The following is a 21,911-nucleotide window of genomic DNA, read 5'->3' on the forward strand; positions in this document are numbered from 1 at the left end:
AGCTAAAGAGGCCGGCCTGCCTTCCTTTTTTTTTTCTTTCTTTGTTTCCTTCCTTCCTTCTTTCCTTCTTTCCTCCCTTCCCTCCCTCCCTCCCTCTCTGATTCCCTCCTGGGCCCTGAAGCACTCCGAATGAATGCACTATTCCATCCTCACCCAGGCTGCTATATCTGTTTCAGGAGGCAAAATGTCAGGATGAGGAGATGGTAAATGGGAGCGGTCATCCAAACCCCCCATTTTGCAGACGCCACCGGGAGTGAAGAGCGAGTGTCTCGCTCAGCCTGCGGGTGTGTTTCATTAATGTTTCAACAAATTAATGACTAAATAAAAGTCAGCATGATGGCTCAGGCTCACATTCGTAATTCTATTAATGACCCACTGCTCACTGTGCCACATGTAGTAATGCCACTGTCTGCTCCTCTGTGCTGGTGTCCAAACTTCTATTCACCAGAAGCTGCTGGGGAAGCGGGGCCAGCGGTTTCGGGGAGAGGGTCCTTGCATCACCCATCACGTCTCTGAACGGGACATCTCAAAGTCTAGGCGCCAAAACCACTCTCCAGCAGGCTGGCACGGGCTGGGGGTCCACCTCGGGGCATCCGGGCGTAGACCCATCTGGCTTTCCCTCAAGGTCGTCCCTTGACTGCCTTCTTTACATCTCTCAGGTTTGAGCTCAAGCATCTCCTCCTTGGGAATTTTCTCCTGAATATTCTGGTTAACGTTTTTCAGTACCTGTCACCCTATTTTTTTTTTTTTTAAATTTCTTTCTCACTTTTCACTTGCCATGTTATATGGCTTAAATATTTATTTATTTTAGACATTTTCTGAGCCTCTCCCACCAGCCCCCTTGAATACAGGCTCCCTGTGTGTGTTGACATTATGTGGCTTGTTCACGGCTGGGTCCCTAGAGCTGAGAATTGAGCGCAAACACTACCGCTGAAAGAATGAACGAACAGGTACGGGGGAGAGGCTTTCCTGCCCCTTACCTGGGCTGCTCCTGTGTTTGGATTGTGTGTGTTTGTGTTCAAAGATCCCTGAGACCAAGTGCCTTGTCGGTCCGGTTCACTGGCCCATTCTCAGTCCCTATGATACTACTCGGTGCGCTGCCGCTGCCTTCTGAATGGGGGAATGCGTAAACTGATGGCGACCGGCATTTCGCTTCCATAGTGCCCTAGTACATTTCAGAATCGGCTCGTGACATGCCGATTTCATGTTTGGCAACCATATTTTGAATTTCTTTTCCTACAAGACCAGAGGCATCTCAGTGTCTTCAGACTGTTCCCAAATCCCAACAGAGGGAAGCCAGACGAGGGAGGAACACGGCATGGAGTGGGGGTGGGGATGAAGTCCGGGGGAGCAGGGATGGGATCACGGAGGGGGCAGGGATGAGGATCAGGGGGGCAGGGATGGGGGGGCAGGGGGGCAGGGATGGGAGCCGGGGGGCAAGGATGGGATCCTGGGGGGCAGGCAGCCGCTTTCCCTTTGCCTCTGTGATCTTCGGCACAATAAGCGGACACTAATCTCACGCACAATCCTGTCTTTGATATCCCAGCCAGATGTTCTATCCGATAAACGAAACTAATTTACTCTGCAAGCAGCAGGCGACCGCTACATCTAGAGAATTCCCCGTCTTTGGCCCGTTCCCAGTGGGATGGGGCCAGGTGGGGGGACAAACGTGTTTCTTGTCACCTGAACATTCATTAATTAAGCAAACAGGTTGCACAGAGAATTCAAAGCATCCTCACTCTTGCCCAGGTGGGCAGGTCACCAAATGATATAAATAACATCAATCAATGATACTTTTGCTGTATCTTATGTTTACTTTTCACATTACTTCGAGAGGCAGCAAAGCATAAGGATCGTGGGTTCTGGAGTCAGACTGCTTTGCTCCAAATCCTGCCTCTCCCACTCGCTACTGTGGACTTCAGATAAATTACATTTATTTATTTGCCAAGATTTCTTTTGCACGGTAGCTATGTGCTAGGTACTGTCTGAGGTGCCAGAGAGATGCAGCCAGGATCAAAGCAGATAAAAACCCAGTCTGTGTAGAGGTCAGATCACCCACTTTCTTCGACCATGAATGAGGATAGAGTCTCTATGACAGGTCGTCGTGAGGATGAGACTTGCAAGACTCCTAGAACAGTACCTGGTACACAGTAAGTGCTCAGTAAGTACTGCCGGTTTTTCTAATGACTGCAATCATGGTCACCACTGAACGCATGTTAGGCAGGAAAGGCCTCCCTGTCCCCATTTTGCCTGTGAGGGAGCTGAGGGAGCATGCACGGGAGACTCCATGACGTTCGCCGTGCCACACAGTGAGTCACTGGCAGAGCAGGATGAAGCTCCGTGCCTTCCTGCCCCATGTTTTTCTGAGGCCCTGGTGGGTGAGGCTTTGGTTCCACCCAGTGGGCCGCCCTCAGGTTTCAAAAGCAGCGAAAAGAAGGGCTTGTAGGATGGGGTTGGTGCTTTTTCACACAATGGCCACGAGGTTGGTTTGGAGAAAAAGTCTGAAATTCAGGGGAAGAAAATGGGCTCCTCCCTTGACAAGGCCACATTCACAGAGAAAACGGGCAAGTCGGTCATGAACAAACATTACGTACAATTCCTCCATCTCCCCAGAGGGCACTGCGGGGCCTGCGGGGTGGGAGGGGGGCACGCAGTTAGAGTAGAAGATGCATTCGAATTAAAAGCCAATAACTGGGAAGGTTGCCGGGCACTTAATCAATAAAAATAATGCATTTGGGTTGTAGAAATATTCTCCAAAATCAATCTCCCCTGAAGAAATATTTGTTTCTTTTACCAGTTGCCACAAGTGTGGAACATAAAGCCTTGATAAACACCTCCTGAAAAATACGGTCGCGTCCCCTTCACCCCCCACTTCCGCCACCCCCCACGACCCTGCTCCCCACTTACAGCGACGTGAGCGATTTCAGACCCTGGAAGGCATCTGGAGCGATGTCCGAGATCTGATTCTTGCTGATGTCTCTAAAAACATTAACGGGAGAGTGAGGACACGGCTTGAAGCGGTACTGTGGCCATTCCTAAGTGTGACTCAAACATTTCAGGTATTCAAAGTGGTGAGAATTAATCACTTAATTTTGTTTATTCGTAGTACAAGAGAAGGGGCTTAAAGACCATTCAGTTCAACCGCCTCATGATAAAATATACTACATTTGTATCACTCTTCTTGGCTTTCGAGTCACGTTTGCCCATGGCATCTCATGGCTTTGCACATGTGGGCCTTCATTTTGTAGGTGGGAAACTGCACCCGGTCAAATCAGGGCTTGTCTAGGTCACATCGCCAGGCAGTAATGGCATAAAGCAGAAACCGAACACAGGCAGGGGTCCTCCAAGCATCATCTACTTCATGCCTCGGCAAATGCTTATTTTTCTCCCCAAAAGTCCTGAGTCATTTCATCTCCCCAGTGACTTTTCCTCCCTGATCTGCAAGGAGGTTTTGAGCAGTGACGTAAGGCTCTGTCTGGCTCGGCACATGCTCCAGGCCGTGCGGTTAAGCACATCGGGAGAGTCTTATGGGACGGCTTTGAGACGACATTTGTCACAGGTGGTGCTCCTTAGACAGGAGCAAGGCCAGGGCAGCGATGAGCGGGGCTCCAGGACAATCAGGGCCAGGGGGACGCTGCGTGGGGTGCACTAACCTGGCCTGGCCGGTGCTGAGGGCCTGGCTCTTCCTCACACCCCAGAGACTTCTGAGCACCCGGCCTCCAGTGTTTGCTCATGGCACGTCAGGGAGGGGAAAGACTTTCTCTCAGAGTCATTAGCTCAGGGATGGCCTCTGGGCTCCTGTCACTGGAAGGAGATGCTCCAAGTTCCAGTGACAAGAGGCCTCTCTGGTAAATGGGTCTTGCTTTTGTGCAGGAGGTGGGGAGCTGGGGTCTTGGAGGGTCAAGAGGAGGAGACACGGGAATACCGAGAAGAAAGCGCAGGCAGCTTCTGAAGCAACGGCCTCCAGCGAGGCCAGACTCCCCAGCCAGCCCGCCTCCTAAGCACATTCCTCCGCCAGTTTCTCTCCTTCTAATAGCCTTCAAAAGGGCCTGCAACCCCACCCCCACTTTGGCTAAGCCTCTGCTCCCTTTCCTCCCTGCTTCCAAAGCCGGTACGTTGAAAGATACTTCACAGGTTAAGGCTTCTTAGGCACAGCTGTCGAGCTTATCCCTTTAGCTGGCGAGATCGCCTCCAACAAATCCACAGATTGTGCTTGCAAACTCATCAGCTTACACTGGGCTTTTCTTCAGCACTCCATTTTTGTATAAGGGTCTTAACAAGCAAATGCCCCGGATTACCCTAATCTTGCTTGCCCTCAGCGTGGCTGCCTGGCAAGGCATTTCGCACGAGCATGCAAGGTCTGTGTTCAGATCAGACTAGTGAGAGCAACTTATTTTTCCCCTGATCCTGGGATTGTCCCTTCAAGGCACTTAGACCTCTAGCCTAGGAAGTTCTGTGACCAGTGGGGGAGCCATCTGCCTTAGCTTTGAGGACGAACTGGTACTCAGTCCCCAGCTAGACTCCGGGACGTGCCCCTCTCTACAGCACAAGGTGGGACGTCTCATGGTTTTGGAGATGGTGGGGAGTGGAAACTGGAGAGGTGGTAGACTGGCTGGGAACTGACCCTGGCGGTCATTTCATCCTCGTTCTGCAAGAAGGTACCAGCAGCCCTGCGAGGTGAAGAACCTGCAGTCACAAGTGACTTGACCCTGCTCTTTAGGCATAGAGCTGGCACTTCCTAGGATGGACGCAGAACGCAGTGGCACTAGGCAGGAAGGCAGACTGGGAAAAGCTTTAGGTGCCCACTGATCTCCATGCTTGACCCCTCCCAATCCACATCAGGGTGGTCTCAGGTTAGACTCCAGGCCTTTGGGTCACTCTCGACCAGTGGTTCTCAAACTTCGAAATGTCACCCACAGAGAATCTGAATTGGTCAGCTGGGGAACTGGGGTTAGAAACCTGTGTATGTCACCAGTCTCCTGGTGATCCCCATGCAGGTGGTCCCTGAGTCATATTAGGCCATGGTGTTCTAGGACCTGGTCAGTCTCAGACTCACTCACGTCTCTTGGGACTTATAAATGAGAGGGAGTGGCCTTTCCAGACTGTTCAGGACAAGGGTGGCAAATTCTAGTGCCTACGGGGGTCAAGTTGGAAATAAAAGTGTGGGACACTAGGTTGTGCTGGAGCCTGGGGACCACTGCTCTCTCTGCGATTGTGCAAAGAGAGAACTCAATATGCCACTCTGGCCAGACAACACAGGTCTGTCCCCACACGTCAGAGCTACCAGTCAACCAACCCCGTAAGACAGAGGGGTCTTCTTTGGTGCCACCTACTCTCCCCAGGTTCTCCCCCTCGATACTGGCTTTTACCTGGAAGTATTTTTATACTAAGGCGACTACTAGCAATAGGTGGGGACAAAGCCATTCATTCAGGACAAATTCTTATTATTAGAGATATGAGAAGGATGTGGTTCATTCACAGCTGGAAACATTTTCTTTAGATATTAGAGATAAACTGGTCACGTGCCCCTAGAAGGAATTCACACTCAGGGTTTTAAAATCCGTTCTTACCAAGAACCCTACTTTTCCCCAGCCTTCACCTGTCAGTCAGGATTTTTGAAGTTCAGTTAGTTGAAAAGTTTTTTGGTGGTCTCTCTTCCCTCCCACCATCCCCTTGGGCGGGGGAGGGAGGGCATCATCATAAGTATCAACAGCATCACAAGTGATCAAAAATTAAATTTACTTTCTAGCTTGTGGTTGAGAAGGTCTTCTGAAGTTTGAATGCGCAGATCATGGCAAGTCCAATAGGATGGAGAAAGGACAGTAAAACACAGCCAAGCTCTAAATCACCTGGACTTTACAAAAAATTAGAGCAGTAACTTAAATCATGCAAGAGCTATAGGTTGGGGCAGTGACTGAACTTGTCATTTTTCACTGAAATTACTATCTGGCTGTATAATCAAGCTGGGCTTTAAAAATGAATTGGGGTGGGGGTATGGAGAGTGAGTGGGGAAGCAGGGAGCCCGGGAGATTAATGGCCCGAGGTTTTAAATATTAAGGCCTGTATTTATACAGCTCCTCCGGCAGGAAAGCTGCCAAAGGGAAGGAAGAACGTGCTTAGGGCTGGCTCATTATGTTGGTTTCTACTTCTGGAATTGTACCAGGAGAAAAATCTTGTTTGGTTTGGATTTCCAGAGAGATGGGAAGCTGGCTTCCTGAGATCTGAGGGTAAAGCCTACCAATGCCACTGTTTCGTGGGGATGTTTATTTTTAACATAAAAGGAGTCAGCAGGCACTTAACCTCTTTAATGTAGGCCCTGCTCCTCAAGGGAGACCGATGAATCAGGCTGGAGTGGACAAGAACAAATCCATGCATATTTCTACTTGCCTTCTCTGGCTCCTTTGTGTAGGCCAGAGAGAGCAAGTAAGTGCAAGGAAAACAGTGTCTTGATTATTGGGCTGTAATAAACGATTTCTTAGCCTGGAAGCGGGACAGGTGTATCCTCCCAGATTCTTGGTATCTATGACAGCAATGGACGGGCCAATTCTGAATCCTACTAGCCGCCCTTCAGAGCGCCCAGCTCTGGGGGACTCAGGGAACAGTGCTCCGGGTAGTCATGTGGTGGGGAAGGGTGGTGCTGACGAAGTCGCCACCATGGCGGGGATGAGGGCCACGCTGCTCTTAGTGGCCGCTGCGGTGCGGAAGGCGCAGCAGTGCTGGTGTCACCAGGGATTAGTAGGACGCAGTGGTGGCAGTGATATCGGTTACAAGGGTAGAGGGGGCGTTGGGCAGCACCACGGACAAGTTATTTGGAGGATAAGAACCTTCCCAAGCTCCTCTCACTGAGAAAGAACAGAAAGCTCTCGCCAGGGTCTCGAGGGTCCACAGGACGCAGGCCCCGCCTACCTGTCCAGCGCCATGCCCGCCTCGTTGTCCCCGCCCAGCCGCGCGCACGCGCGCGCGCCCACGCGCGCTCCCGGCCTCCCACGTCCTTCCCCGAGGGCGTGTGATGACTCGCTCCCTTCCTTCGCTCGGGTCCCCTGCACAGAGGCCTCCACCGACAAATCCTCCCGCGGACCACCCACCACCGCGCTCCGCCCTCCTCGCCTCCGTTCCACTTTCTAGTCCAGCGGTTTCTAGTGCTCATCCAGTTCAAGTTCTGGGTTCTCCCCCTGGAGTGCGTAAGCTCCAGACGGCGGGCTTCGCCTTCGCCCGCCGCGCTCTGCGGCCCCCGGCACAGCTCCTTGCATGCAGTGGACGCGCGCCGAGTGTGTGTTAAGCGAATGTGTGCATGGTTGTAGGAAGGCTGGTGACAGAGCTGTAGAGCGATACAGGTCCGCTGTCACATCCCCACTGAGTCTCCTACTTTAGGTCCACAGCTCCAAAGCCAGGGAACAATAGAAAAGGTGATAGGGGGTTTTTAGGCCAACCGAGCTCCACTCCCACCCGGAGAGCTTTACTTCGCTCTCGCTGCAGAGCGCTGAGCCCGAAACCCACACACCTCCCATGGGAATGCAACGCTTCTGAACCCCCGCTCCCAGCCTCCGGTGAGCATGCCAGGTCTGACCCTGAACTGTCCAGGAGGAACGTGATTACGGCCTGTCACCTGACCAGGCTGCCACCACACGCGACAGGTTATCCCCCAAACTGCAATGTGTGGGTTCACTTCTCCCCAGGGGAAACTCACATCCGCTTCAGCTTCTTGTACGGGGTGAAGGCTCCGGCAGGGATGGAGCGGATGGAGTTCTGCTCCAGGCGTCTGGGAAGCAGAGCAGAGAAGAGTCGGTTAGCCACCCACCCATCCGCTGGCGGTGGCTGCCGGCGGCCGCCGGCCTCGGGGACGGGGACGGAGTGGCCTCGCATCACAGGGCACAGATCCTTGGTCACAGGAGGTTCTGGGGTGCGGAACACCCAATCTGGGGTCTGACTGCTCTTGGAGAGAGCTAGACAAGATGCTTCCTACTTGAGGATATTTGGTTCTTGTTTATCTGGTTTTGGAGGCAGCCGGCTTCCTCAGAAAAAGCCTCAGGAAGTAACCAGAGTGCTGAAAAAGTCAAAGGGATAAAGACAAGAAAGAGAGTAAAAAGAGGTGGACTCTGGGCTGGCGACGCTTATATGGAAGTGTGTCACTATTCAGTTAAACTTGACCACACCGCTAATGGGTGTCCACAGAGGCGGAAATGACAATGGTGGACTGCATTCTGGGTTTTCCTTCCTTCCTTCCTTCCCTCCCTCCTTCCTTCCTTTTTTTTTAAAGGTATAATTGACATATTATATTAGTTTTAGGAGTACATCATAATGATTCAAAAAATTTGTTTCTGGGTTTTTCAATTGGCTGTTTTAATATGGTAGAGAAAGAGCCTTCGAGTCTTTCGGTCCCAGTCTGACATTGATGAAACTGGCTCCCTGACATCCTGGAGGCCTCGGGGGACCCACCTGGACTACTCTCCTGGGCTGCTGCTCAGATCTACTGCTTTACCGTCTCACTGACTTTCCTGAAATGCCTCCTCTCCTATTACTCTGGAAAGACAAGAGATGCTGCAGGCCCAGGGCTTCCTTGGAAGAGAAAGGGCCGTGGGGAGCAAGTGAGCATTTCCATTCTTTATTCTTTCATCTCTCAAATGACTTCCTGTTACCAGGAACAGGTGTGGTGGGAAAGAGGCCTGAGCGAGAGGCGGGGTGCTCTATTAAGGTGATGAATGACACCCAGGCCCGAGCTGAGGACTCAGCATCTTCCCCTCATCCATCTCCCTTGTCTCCAAGTTGTGGATCTTTTTATCACTTCCTCATCTGGCACGGATGCTCCCCCAAACCCTCGGCTGAGGAGACAAAAAAAAAAAAAAAAAAGGTGTGTCGGGGAGGGGTGGGGAGAGGAGGAAGAAGAGACAGGAGGAACCGGCTCCCTCGGAGGCTGCATCTAGTGGAGGCACATTTCTGGCTGGGATGAACCTATTCGTCTTGAAGAGTAATCCCTGCTGTAGAGTGGGGGAGACAGTCGTATTAATTTGTGCCTCTGCGATCTCATCTTCATTGGGGGAACAGAGTATTTGTTACTGGAACCACTAATGGAGCAGTTTGCCAGCAATTTTCCCATTTCAAACAACATCTCTGCTGCTAATGTGGAATGGTTTGTCAGGCCTACCCATAACACAGACAAATCACTCTCCACGCTACAGGAAGGGGGAGACGGGAGAGAAAGAGGAAGGGTGGGTGAGAGGCGAGAGGAAGCATCAGGACAGATCATTCCCGGCTGTTGGATGCATAGAATCTACAGATGAAACTGCCGCGGTCTATTAAGAAAGCCTCTGTGGCCTGCTGGAGGGGGCAGGGAGTGTGCTCTGCTGGGCGCATGGGCACAGACTGGCTGGACAGGGTCCTGGCGGGCTCACGGTGAGCCACGAAAACATGCCACGAGGTCTCAGAGGCTGTGGACTACTGCATGCAGCCACCTGCCGAGGCGGCGGACTTGGGGCAGGCTGCCTTGACTGAGAAGTTCCAAGGACATTCTCGTTTTCCAGATGAGCAGAGTTCAGCAGGGATTTCTCAGCCAAGGCAGCAGCTCCGTGGGTCTCTGAGGCTGCCAGTCAGGTGGCAAATGGCCTCCAGAATCTTGTGGTTCACCTGTCACTTTGGCAAGGTACTGTGGCTGGATGATGCCTGTGGAGAGAGCCACTGCTCATTAACAATGGTGCCCACCTCAGCCACTGCAAGAAGACCCACTGCTCCCAGCTGTGGGCCAAGAGCCTATGTAAGTCAGGTCAGCGTTGGGTGTGAGTGAGCTGGCTGTCCGTGCACGTCATAATCAACCAACTCCCACTTTTGGGATGGGTGCAAGGCTAAAGAAGGGATGAATCAATGAGCAGGAGGTTATACCTGTGCCCAGAGGGTTGAATCATCAGATGATAAAAGACTGGCTCGAGATGGTCCATGACGGAACCATACGGGAAGGGTTATCTTTTATGGAGTTGAGTTGATTTACGTCTATTATCTCTTTTAATCCTCATACTTATGAGGCCCATTTTATGGATGAGGAAAATAAAACCTAGAGATTAAGCAGTGATCTAAAGTAACAGAGCTAGTAAGTGGCAGAACCAACATCTGTTTCTAACCACTGGACACGCTGCCTCTCTATCTTTTTGAAAATGGAGAAACCGAGGCCCAGAGACTTCAGTGGCTTTCTCGAAGTCACAGAAAGTTTAAAGGGTTAAGACCCCAGTGCTACTTCTGAGACATTATTCAGCCCCGGCAGAGGTAGATATTTTATAAAAAGGCCGTAGGAGTTGAGGGAAGATGGGATACAGATGTGAATATGTATAATGGATGAAACAGAGTGCAAAGGTGTGGTTTTTGAGCAAAGAACAAAGAATTCCAATGTGAGCCTGTTAACCCTGGCAGGGGTGCCGCCGGACGGCCTGTATCCTGAGACTGCACGCCCTGGGGAGGGCCTGGTCTCCACGGTCTCTCTGCGTCACATGCTGCTGTGGCTACTAGCTGGACCTCCAAGCCCAATGGAATGCCAAGGCCAGGAGATGTAGGTCGACCTTGCCCCAGGAAACATCAGAGTCTGTCAGGGGTGGGGATGGGTAGTTGTGAACAGTCGGCGTACATCAAATGTAAAGCAAAGGCGAGGGTGGGGATGACAACGACAATCAGGTGCTCAGAAGGCAAGCACTGGGCTAAGAGTGGTACATGGTTTGTCTAATAATATTTACACCTCTAAGAGGCAGGTCCTATGCATTATTACCATCCCCACTTTAAACTCAAGAAAATTGAGGCTCAGAGATGTCAAATCACTTGTCCAAATTCACAAAGCCAGGAAGAGCTACAGCTGGGTCTCAAGCTCAAGTTCATCCACTTTGAAAGCCCCAAGTCTCCATCGCGGAGCTCTGCTGAATACCGTTTGGAGCTGAGGCGTCTCCACTCTTTTAGTCATTGCCTGTGCTCATGCTCAGGCAGATGGCCCTTCCATCAGGGAGTAAGGCTGGAGTGTGTGTGCGCACACGCACATGTGTGCGCACGCAAGGTCTCCACACAGCGGCTACCCCTGGTGGCTTTTACACATTGCCCAGTCCTACAGTCTGGAACAAGCATGCAAAGATTCATAATTCAGTGTGGAGGACAAAAGGAAACATTAACAACAGCAAAAGCTATCACACTTAGGGATGTGTCTGAAGCCAACAGCTGTTTTAGGTCCTTCTTAAGTGGCACATATGTCTTTCTTTGTCTGGCAAACATTCTTCAGGCTGTAAACTGATTTAATAGAACTAGCATAAAAACAAACATACAAATCAAACATCTGAGCATCTTCTGGCACCAGTAAAAACAATGGGAACATCTGATAAGGATTTCAGCCATTCGCGCTCCGTATTGATTTGCCCTAGTTCCTCAGTGCCTCCTTAATGATCTGTCATTTGCAAACATGTGACTGAACATGATGTGTTTCTAGCAATACATAAGTCAACATAATGCCAGAGAGACTGGCAGGGGCACGGCTAGTGCAGGGGCATGGCTGCAAGTGACCTGGCAAAGAGGTTCTGGAGCTGGGCTGGCCGCACCGGGGCTGGTGCGGTTGAGGCGATGATAAAGACTAATGAACAGCTACCATCTACCGAGGGCTTTCGACATGTCAGGTGCTGCGTTCTTCACTCACTGGCTTATTTTACTCCTTCAACAATACTACAAAGCAAGTGGTAGTATTACTACAGCCATTTTACAGATAAAGACATTGTGGTCCAGAGAGGCCAATTTGCCTACCGTCAGGTTGCGAGTAAATGGCAGAGCCTGGACTTGAACCCAGATTGGTCTGATTCAAATGCCCGTGTTCTTAACCGTTAGGCTACAGTGCCTCCCCACAGAAATCACCCTCGTGAGAGTTTACAATGGTTCTTGTCTTTCCCATCTCTTAGTCTTTCCTTGACTTAGGAACTGTATAGACATTCAGCAGAATGTCTAGATTCTGCTGAAGAAAGGGAATTCATGTTTATCCTTCGCCAAAGTTATCCTGGGCCATTTGGTGGGAGACCAGAAAACAGCTCAGAGCCCAGAGGTTCAGCTCCTGATGCTGGCCTGTGCTTGGAATTGGGCCGAAGGGGGAAGGTTCCCATCCAAGTTGTATTCCTGGCCTTTCTCTCTACCTTTGCTCTTGGTGGTGGTTCTTTGGAAAGGCAGTGAGTCCTAGACTCTGCTATTGAATTTATATGTTTGATCACAGCAAAGATGAGGAATGTGGGCATATACGACCTGAATGATCCTTAACCCATTGTGCAGAACACCTGGCATTGCCGACGGAAAAGGTGCAGACACGCAGCTGGACTGGTTCTTATTATATGCATATGCCCAGGTGCCCCAAACAGAGGACATTTTTTTTTCATCCTAGAAAGAAATGAATGGAAAATAGTATGGGAATGTGAGACTAATCTATCACATTGTGTGTGTGTGTGTGTGTGTGTGTGTATGCATAAGTTTTTCTTTTTAGATTCCATCTGATAGCTTCCAAAGCCTGAGCTACTTTTCTACATGCAAATGGTATTTAATCTTCACAGAAATCTCTAGCATGTACACTGAGTCCCATTTTGCAAAGGGGAGACCTGACTGAGGCAGGAAATGATAAAGAAACATGCCCAAAGCGGCTGAACGGGGATTCACGCCCAGGACTCTTTATCCCGACGCTCTATTCTTAATCATTCTGCTGCCTGATCGGCTTCCCTTTTATGACGCCTGCCCCCACCCCCCAGCTCCTCTCCTTCCACGTGACAGACCCGTAGAAACCTGGGCTCTCGGGACATTTTAAGAATCAATGATTTCCAGAGCCCTTCGGCCCTCTCGTTCTGTTGGATGCTTTTTTGTTTTTGTTTTCAGTTCTTTCTCTCTTTTTTTTAAGTCCCCTGGTGACCAGTGTAATGGGGGAATGTTTGCTTTTGGTAAGCAGCTGTCTCCCCACTCCAGATAAACAATGGGGTAGGGGAAGCCTAGGTGGAAAGCGGGGTACTTTGCCTCTAGATGCTTCCACGTAGGACTTGACCTGTAAGCCCATCCACAGCCTTTCTCCATCAAAAAAAAAATTACCTGCCATAGCGGAGGGCATGAGACACTGGATGACACTCTGTGGGAGTATGGAGCAAATACGAGAGAAGACGGGACAGAGATTAAGATGGGACTTGAGGTACAGATGGTCCCTCTACAGCCCTGAGGATCCGGGTGGACTGAGGATGGCAGAAGAGAGGAGCCCGTGAGTCTCTGGCTCTTCCCAGAATCTGCCCCTGCTGGAGCTGGTTCAGAGAAACGTTAGGGAGCAGCAAGAACAGTGCCGTTGGTGGGAGCTCAGTTTCGAGGAAAATCTGCAGTGAACCATGTCGCTGTGGGTTCTCTGGAAGAAAGCTATTTTTAGAGGAATTGGCTCTGCTATGCGGGGAGACCAGCACACACTCCTCTGAGCTGCTCTGGCTTTGAAAAAAATCTAAGAGTCTGCCGGATTGCTTTGCATGAGAGATAGCTCCCCCTGCAAAATGTTGGGGTGTGCAGAACCCCTCCCGAGGTTTCAGAGCATCACTACTCGCTAAGGATTGAGACAAGAAAGGAGGCAAGAAAGCCTGATACGGTGCCAAGCATCCCTAAGGAGAAAGGAGAAGTATGGGTTGTATAGGTGGTTATGGACACGAGGCGGAATTCTTAATAGTAAAAAGGAAAAGCCACATTTGGCTGACTTTGGGATGATAAATCAGACACTTCCTATTCATCCTGAGGTGCATCCTGCAGTTTCAACTCTCTGCTCCCTTTTTTCTCATCTTTCAACCTCCCCCATCTGCTGATCTTCTCTCACTGCTAAGAGAATGCATTTTAGCTGCTTTAAAGTTTTTTAGGCCAACATACAGGTCGCTGCGCACGAGCTTTCTTGCCTTTAGGAAAAAGCCAGGTTCCTCAAAGTTTTCTCTTACATGTCACCTCTCCAAGGACCCTCCTAACCATGGAGTCTTGCCTCATCTGCTTTAATGTCTCAGCTTCATTTCATCACAGGAGAATGAGGCAAGCACGGCAAGAGAAGTCCCGGGCAATCTGTCTGATGGGCGGTGGGCGCCCGGTCAGCAGGGGTGGTCTTATTTGCATGTCTGCATACATTTACATGAAGATCAGCTACTGGCGGGCTCCATTCAGAATGCAAGTGGCTAGCCCAGTTCTTGAACCTATTCTCTCAACCACAACCTTCAAAGAACTGACCTAGCTTCACGGAGGGACCGCTTATGCAGGTGGCTCCAGCTCCTACGCTATGGTTTCTAACCTCTCTCGCTGTGCCTAACAAAAGAGGCGGAAGTGGCAGCGGTAGTACTAACAGTAGTGGTAGGATCCCAGCAGTCATTGCTGACACAGTATATCCTGTGTGCCGGACCCAGCGCTAAGCATTTGACAGTATACAGTACACATTCACTTAACTTTCATAAGACTCATTAAGAAGGCATCGTTAGCCTCTGCCTTTTTCAGGAGAGGAAACTAATTCTCAGATTATTTGCTGATGGCTAAAAGGCAGGGCTAGAGTTAGATGTGGGTTTGCCTGAATCCTTGGTCTATACTCTTAACCATCTGGCTGTTGTTTGTGGTGTTTGTTTTGGGGGAACACTCTAGTTAGGTTGGCCATTCCCAGACTTTGGGATTTCATAGGCGAGGTGGTTACAGGTCTTTTATTTTGCCAGTTACGCCAATCTCTCTCTCTCTCTCTGTGTTATGCATAATATACATTTATATAAGAGACATACATTTATAATTATATAATAATTATACATATAATTAAACACATTTAACACACACACATACACACACATATTCTGCCTTCAGTGGCCATAATTTCATAAAGTAAATGACATTTTTAACAACAACTGTAACAGAATACGGAAGTCCAGAAATTTAAAATGAAGGACACTCCTTTAAATTGAATATTTTTGCTCAGTGGAGAAATCATCACATTGTTCTTGTTTTTCTCACTTTACCCCAAATCTGGAAAAGCTCAGTAATAATCAGGGAGCCTTTTAGATACCACTACTCCAGCTGTCAACGTTCCCTTTAAAATTCGATGTTCAGGTGTGAGCTTAACAGCTCAGGTCTGGTCTGCCCGGGCCCTACCTTGGACACGGAGAGCTGCAATTTCTGTCTCTCAGAACCTGAGCGGTGCGCCTCTGAGCCTCTGAAGGCCAAGTTGGAAGTATAGCGATGTGGAGCACGGAGGGGAGGACGGGCAGGCTCAGAGCTCCCGAATCGGGGTGGGGGAGGGGTCACTGGTTACCACTGGACCACCTAGACTGGCCTCTCTCATCAGGCTGTGGTTTAAGACCTGGGGAAAATCTGTGCCTGCTGAAGAGAAAACCTGGCAGAGGGAGGGAGAAAGGAACGACCTAGGGGAATCTGAAACGACATGAATGTTGGCAGGAATTCTGTCTTGAACACCCACCTCGGGAGGCCCAGAGTCCTGCCCTGGCCTGATGGAGCGGGAAGGGGGAGGGGCCTCAGAAAGAAGAGCAAAGGGTTAGCTGGGCGGAGAGAGAAACGGGGCTGGGAAGTGACGTGGAAAGGCCACGGGTGGGAGAAAGAGAGAAGGGGAAGAAAGACTCAGGGGAGGAAGAAAAAGAGGGGGAAAATGGTGCAGAAAGGGAAGAGAGTAAGGACGAGAACAGAAGAGATGACAGGAGAGTGGAAGTAGAGGGTGAGCAGGAGAGTCAGCGAGGTCTACGGAAATTCCACGGAAAGGGGGCTCTTCAAGGCTTCGGTCCCGACCAGGAGCAGCGAAGGGGGGTCGCGGTGAAACAGGAAGGGAATTAATTATTGATTCTTGCTCAAAGGAAGACTCGGGGCTGAGTGGAGGTGGATGAAGACCACAGGAGGTGTGGATGTCAGGCCGAAAGGACGCTTTGCTAACTAGCCCCTGCCTACGGGAAGGGTGTGAAGGCACAAACTGTGTCCACTGGGGCTTGGGAAGAAAGTGTCAAAGGAAATCAGAGAAAAGCTGACAAAGCAGATAAAGAAACTAAGGCTCCACTGTTGTAAGCCGTATCTTTCTTCTCATCCCAATCACGGCGAAACTAGAATCCTTAAAATGCCTCCGTGATCCGGCCCCTCACTACCCCTGTGACCTCGGCCCCTAACGCTCTCCGTCGTGTTTACTCCACGCTGGCCTTCTGGTATACCACGCGCGTTCCCGTCTCAGGGCCTTTGCGTACACTCTTCCCTTTCTCTGTAACCCTCTTCCTCAAGATAGTCACTTTTTTTTTTTTTCCTTCTCACTTACTTTAAGTCTTTCCCGGCTATATTTTTCTCCATCGAACCTGCAACATTCTGTCATATTATCTAATCTATTGTGCGTCGTTCACTGTCTATCACACTCTTCCCACCACTAGAATACGAGCACCATGAAAGCAGGAATTTTGTCTGTTTGTTAACGCTCCCCAAGCACAGAACGGGGACTGGAACCCTGTGAACTCGCAAGAGATATTTGCCGAATGAACGAACGGATGGAGGAGTCGATGGACCAGCTATTGGAATGTGCTGGGATCACAAAGACGAGCATGGGGGGAGGAGAGAGAGAAAGAAGAGGTGGTGATGAAGAGGCAGAGAGGGGAGAGAAATGAATGTTTTTTATTCAGAGGGATTTTAGCTAATGATAAGATGGAAGGTTCCATCTAATTATGGTTTGAATAAAGCCACCTAAAGGTGAAGATAGAAAATGAAAACGATTATTATCACATAGAGAGTGATCTTGAGGTCAGTGTTGACTGACCCTCTACTCAGTCCAGAATTAGACACTGGCCATTTTCTAATGCACGAGGGAAGAGCGGATGAGATTGAGCTACGTGGGCAAACACATTTTACCGGAATTTTAGATATCTGTGCACACACATAACCATGCGCAATCTTGTCTCTACCTAAAGATCGATCCAGAGGACAATAATCCAATTGGAAATGATTCAGAGCTCAGCCTCTTGCTCAGATAACGGTAGCTATGAAATCCGTCCACCGTTCATGGACTCTCCACCGCCGCCCCTTCCAGAGCATGCCCCGCGTGCCGAGGACTGTATTAGGTGCCTTCATGCAGTATCTCATTTAATTTTCAGAACCACATTATTATAGATGAGAAAACCGAAAATGAAAGAAGGCAATTATTTTTCCCAAAGTCACCTAGCTAGTAAATGGTACAGCCAGGATGTAATCACAGGGTGACCCCAGAGCAGGGACTGGCCAACTTCCACTGTAAAGGGCCCAACGGAACATATATTAGGCTGGCGGGCCATCACTTGCTTTGTCATAACTGCTCACTACTGTCTTACTAGAACAGCTATAGACAATACATAAACAAATGGGTGTGGCTGTGTTCCAATAAAACTTTATTTACAGAAATAGCTGGTAGGCATATTAGGTCCATGGCCGTAGTTTGCTGACCGTGCCCTAGAGTCTATGTGCTTGACCATTGAGCTATGATACCTGGGGAAGCCTGGAAAAGGACAGCAAAGAGATTCCTGAGGGTTCTTAATGGTAGCTCTAACCCAACCCTCTGCCAGCCTACTGGGGAATTGGCTAAGATAGAGCGGTTAACTCGCCAGGGACAGAGGGTGGCAGATGGGGCACTTACATTTCAACGATGCCCTCCGGCAGGTTGGCAGGGATCTCCGTCAAGCCTTTCCCTCGACAGTCCACGATGTTATTACTGCAAGTGCAGGCCGAAGGGCAGGAGATGGCGTTGGCATTGCAGGATGGAGGCTCCGAGTGGGGGCCTGTGGGACCGGAACACAGCGGTCAACTCGTGTCATGTCAGGAGCCGCCTGGACTTCTGTGCCCCTTAATCAGCTCCCCGATGAGGCGGCATTACCTGATAAGCTACCTGAAAAATGATCACCAGCTGACATCTCCCTTCATCTCAGAGATGCAGCTGCCACTGGCTGAATACTGAGCCAAGAAGAGAGATTCTGACCTTGACCTATTTCTTGATTGTTCCCATTATCCTAGTCTTTCAAAGAAAGAGTTGCTCTTAGAGCCAAGCATGCATGAAAATACACAGAGAGCTTACACTGGGGCCACTCTCTCAGGGCGCCCAATGTCTGAGGGCACCGGGGTTTGAGGCTTCTGTCAGGGAATTGGACGCTGAGTATAGACACAACTTTATTCCTTTCTCTAGAGGCTGGAAGTCACTATCGAAACAAGGTAGGAAGAAAAAAGGTGGCAGAATATCACCATTTGGGGCGCTGATGTTATCCGTGTGTCAGCGGTCATCAGCAGTGAGCCCCAAAGTATCTTCAAAGAGCTTTTACATCCAGAGAACACACAAATAAAACTTTCCTCTTCAGAAAAAAGGCAAACAAGTTACTATACATTTTGGAGTCAGTTCTTAATTTTGTTTGAGGTGAAAACCAGTGTGAATTTAAAGCAAAGCGGTAAAAACCCAAGCAAATGGCATCTGAGGAACTTCTTTAGAAAGGCGAATGTAGATAAACATATACATCAGCAAACTAACTCAAGATTCTGAGTCAAGAGAATCTTACTCTTAAAAAGTCTCTAATACAAGAAAGTAAATTCAAACGTTTTAAAGACATTAAAAAGTTTTCATACTAAGACTACTTTTCAAAGTGAGGTAAGAATCTCAAACCTGTGGTTAGTTTGGACACTGTGGTAAACCCCACCCAGTGGCCCTGCCAGGACCCTGCCCCACGTCTGCTGGACCCGGCCAGCAGGGGTGATTTCGATGTCTTTTCACACCTTTCCTCCCAGAGCAAAGGGCCACGGGCCGAGACCAAACCCGGACTAACTCTGCTAACTCTGTGGGTCTCCTCACTGCTCAGACATGGGACTTCTGCTTGGAGCTCCTGATGGAGACTAAACGTAGAACATGTCTGCAGGGAAAAATCGATTTTGGTTTGGCCCCTGTTTGGAGCTACTGGGTCTGGGCAGCCAGAGCGGGTCCAGCCACAGTGGCTGAAGCAGAGGATGGACTGGGTCTGGGGCAAGTCCTCTTCTGGACACTGAGTGAGATTGAAAAGCGGAGGGTCCGCTCTCCACTCAGCAGTCCCCAGGCCTGGGGCGTGGTCCTTCTGTAGGGACTCAAATTGATGCCTACGGCTTAATGTAGAAGGTTTACCTTGTGCCAAGAAAGTGCCAAGCCAGTGATCAAAAAGATTCTTATTTCCCTTGGCCTCACCTTTGTGCGTGTGCACACACACACAACCCCCCCAAACTTAAAAACATCTTCTTAGCTGGACATTTGAGAAAATATTCTTGTCTAGGGTACAAAGATTTCAAACTCACCAGTGCCACACTCGTGGATACAATGGAGACCATGGAAAATGTCAAAGAGATGATGACCTACACCAAAATCCCCACTGGAAGATTCATTCTCGTAGAGAGAGGTGACACTGGCTTTGTTCCAAAATGGAAAAGTCTTTCCATTTCTGAGAAAATGGCAGCCCAGAGAGCCAGCCCGTCAGAGCCTCAGATCAGGAAGGAGAGAGTGTCATGGCTGAGAGTGTGGGCTCTGGAGTCCCACAGCCACAGTCTGAACCCTATCATTTCTCCCTTACATGACTGTGCCTTAGTTCTCGCCATCTGTAAAATGGGGGTGAAATAACAATGCTTATTCATAGCACGGTTTTGTTGGGAAGACGAAGGAAGTTGATGCATGTAAAGTATTTAGGAGAATGCACGGCCAAGTTCGAGCTCAGTTTGTTGTTGTTGTTCATATGCTTATTAATGTTCTTATTACTCACTGTCTGCAAGACCTTGGGCACGTCGTAGTAGCCCCTCTAAGCTGTTCTGCTACCATCTCAGTGAACAAGGGAGTCTGGATTGCAGCCTTCTGAACCCCTTTAGGGTCTAAAGACCGACGACTGCTGTTCATCAGAAAAATGGAAGCAGGAGGAGCGAGACATGCAGCAGAAACTCCCCTCCTCTGCGGCACCGGTCTCTGTAGGTGGCAAAGAGGATCAAGAGTGAGGGGCTCCTGGCCCCTCACCCACATCCTGGGGAGGCTGGGAGCAGTATGGCTCCAGACGTCAGGGCTTTGAAGTGCAGATGGCACTCCCCAAAGAAAACTGCCAGGCCTGGCCCTCCCCATGGAGGGGCAAGTGTGCCCCACAAATCCGGGGAGAATCGCCGCAGTGGGATGCATTCCCGTTTGGGAAATGCCAGGGGCTCCGTGGCGGCTGGGGCCTGGGCGCCTGCATTTCCACTGACGGAGGCGGAGGGGATGAGGCTGCTGTCCCTCTTTAGATTTGTCAATATACTACTTGGTTGGGGTGTTTCAGAAAAAAAGGGGGGACGACATCATACTCAAGGGTTCAAACAGGCAACAGGAAGTTGTGAGATGGAGTTTTTTCAAAGGTGCTCCTTCGGACTTCTATGCTGAAGTTAATTCTGTTTAAACCAGACCCAGGTTGTAGCCTTGAGTCCCTGGGGAATGAGCTGGGTCATTCACAGGGTGGCTCTGATTCTGTAGGCGATGTGTGTTTGTGCTACATTAAAAGGGATGTTGTCAAGGCAAAAAAGCCTTTGAACAAGATTCCTTAACCAGGTCACTAACAACACCTTTAATTACGCAGAGAGGTAATTATAGCCTCTGTGCGCTTCCTGGGCTGGCAGCTCCTTCGACAGGCATTCACACACGGTAAAGACATCACTCTCTTGTTGAAATAAAACATTTCAGGTTGAAGGTGGGGTTGAAAGATGGGTTCATCTTCCCAGGAAACATTCCCCTCTAATCAGTGCTTGATGGACCAAGCCCATTTCCCTTTGGGCCTCTGAGGGCTGTGATGGCAGAAGTCCCTCCCCTTTGCTTTCTGTGTCTGGACAGACTGAGTCTAGCATGTAAATTCTACAAGGGCAGAAGGCTTTTCTGTCTTATCTTCTGTAATATCCCCAGTGCCTAAAACTGGGCCCGACACAAAACACCGACTCCATCAACAGCTCGGTGAGTGAGAGGATGAATTTACGAATGAAGTTGGCCCAGAAGTCTGGCAGATGTAGGGGCTGAATGTCACCAAGCTACAGAGGCAGCAATCCTTCTGGGAGGGCCCGAGGGGAGGCTCCCTGAGGGCTGAGTGCTGTGGGCTCTGGCAGATAGGATCAGCCACAGAGTGTGGAGATGGAGTGGCTCTGGGTGGATGGGATTCTCCTGACTGAAGTTAAAGGCTTTCTACCACAGCTCTCAGTCCTGGCAAAGGCCATCTGCCCAGTCCCCTGGGGCTCCTTCTGAGCCTCAGTCACCTGCATGGGTCAGGGTGTCCTAGGCGCTTCACTAAACACTGCCACCAAATCCCTCCCTCCCAGCCTTTCCTGTTCACACGTGTCGAGGGTGATGGGGTGGTGCGGGGGAAGTGGCTTTCCAAGGGGACGAAGTGAGAAAACACGTACCTTTCTACCCAGCGAATTCTATGACTATGAGCGGGAAGCAGAGAGGAATGGGAACAGATTTGTATCAGGAGAGGAAGAGTCTCTTACATACCTTCGATGGAAGGGACTATCTGGGTACGTGTTTGCCTGCACACACGTGTGTGTTCCTGTCTCATACCATGTCCTCATGGGGCCCAGGAATCCTCACAGTCCTCGGCCAAGCCTGTCTACTGGTACCACCCCGCCGTCCCTTAAACCAGAGCGTAGAGATGGACTAGCACACAGAACCTTTCAGATCGACTTTCCAAGGTGTTCGATTGCAAACTGAGGCGGGCTTGTGGACTCGCTCATTTCTTCCTTTCTAATGAGGGTCCAAGCTCTGCTCTTGGAGCTTTCCCAGTGGCGCTGAAATGCTGCTGCGAGCAGAAGGACGTTCTCATCCGGAGCAGGGAGAAGAGGGTGGGGGCCAAGTCCCCGCCCCCACTCCGGGCCCGGCTCACCTTTCCTCATTCACCACTTTGGCTTCAAAGTTTCAATCTGCAGCTAAAGCGACCTCT

At 50.0% G+C, this 21,911-nt stretch overlaps 1 protein-coding gene across 2 annotated transcripts in view; it reads right to left on the bottom strand.

The window, feature by feature from the left end:
* SLIT3 (slit guidance ligand 3) overlaps positions 1-21,911 on the bottom strand; it is a 538,957-nt gene that overhangs the window by 89,597 nt on the left and 427,449 nt on the right. For both annotated transcript variants that reach the window (XM_039877365.1, XM_039877366.1), the window contains exons 9-11: positions 17,609-17,750; positions 7,688-7,759; positions 2,908-2,979 (exon numbers count right to left, since the gene is read on the bottom strand). In XM_039877365.1, the coding sequence (XP_039733299.1) occupies positions 2,908-2,979; positions 7,688-7,759; positions 17,609-17,750 (286 nt within the window). The remainder of the gene's footprint in view (positions 1-2,907; positions 2,980-7,687; positions 7,760-17,608; positions 17,751-21,911) is intronic.

Source organism: Pteropus medius, unplaced genomic scaffold (genome assembly GCF_902729225.1).
Source record: "Pteropus medius unplaced genomic scaffold, Ma_sr-lr_union100, whole genome shotgun sequence".
Taxonomy (NCBI): domain Eukaryota; kingdom Metazoa; phylum Chordata; class Mammalia; order Chiroptera; family Pteropodidae; genus Pteropus; species Pteropus medius.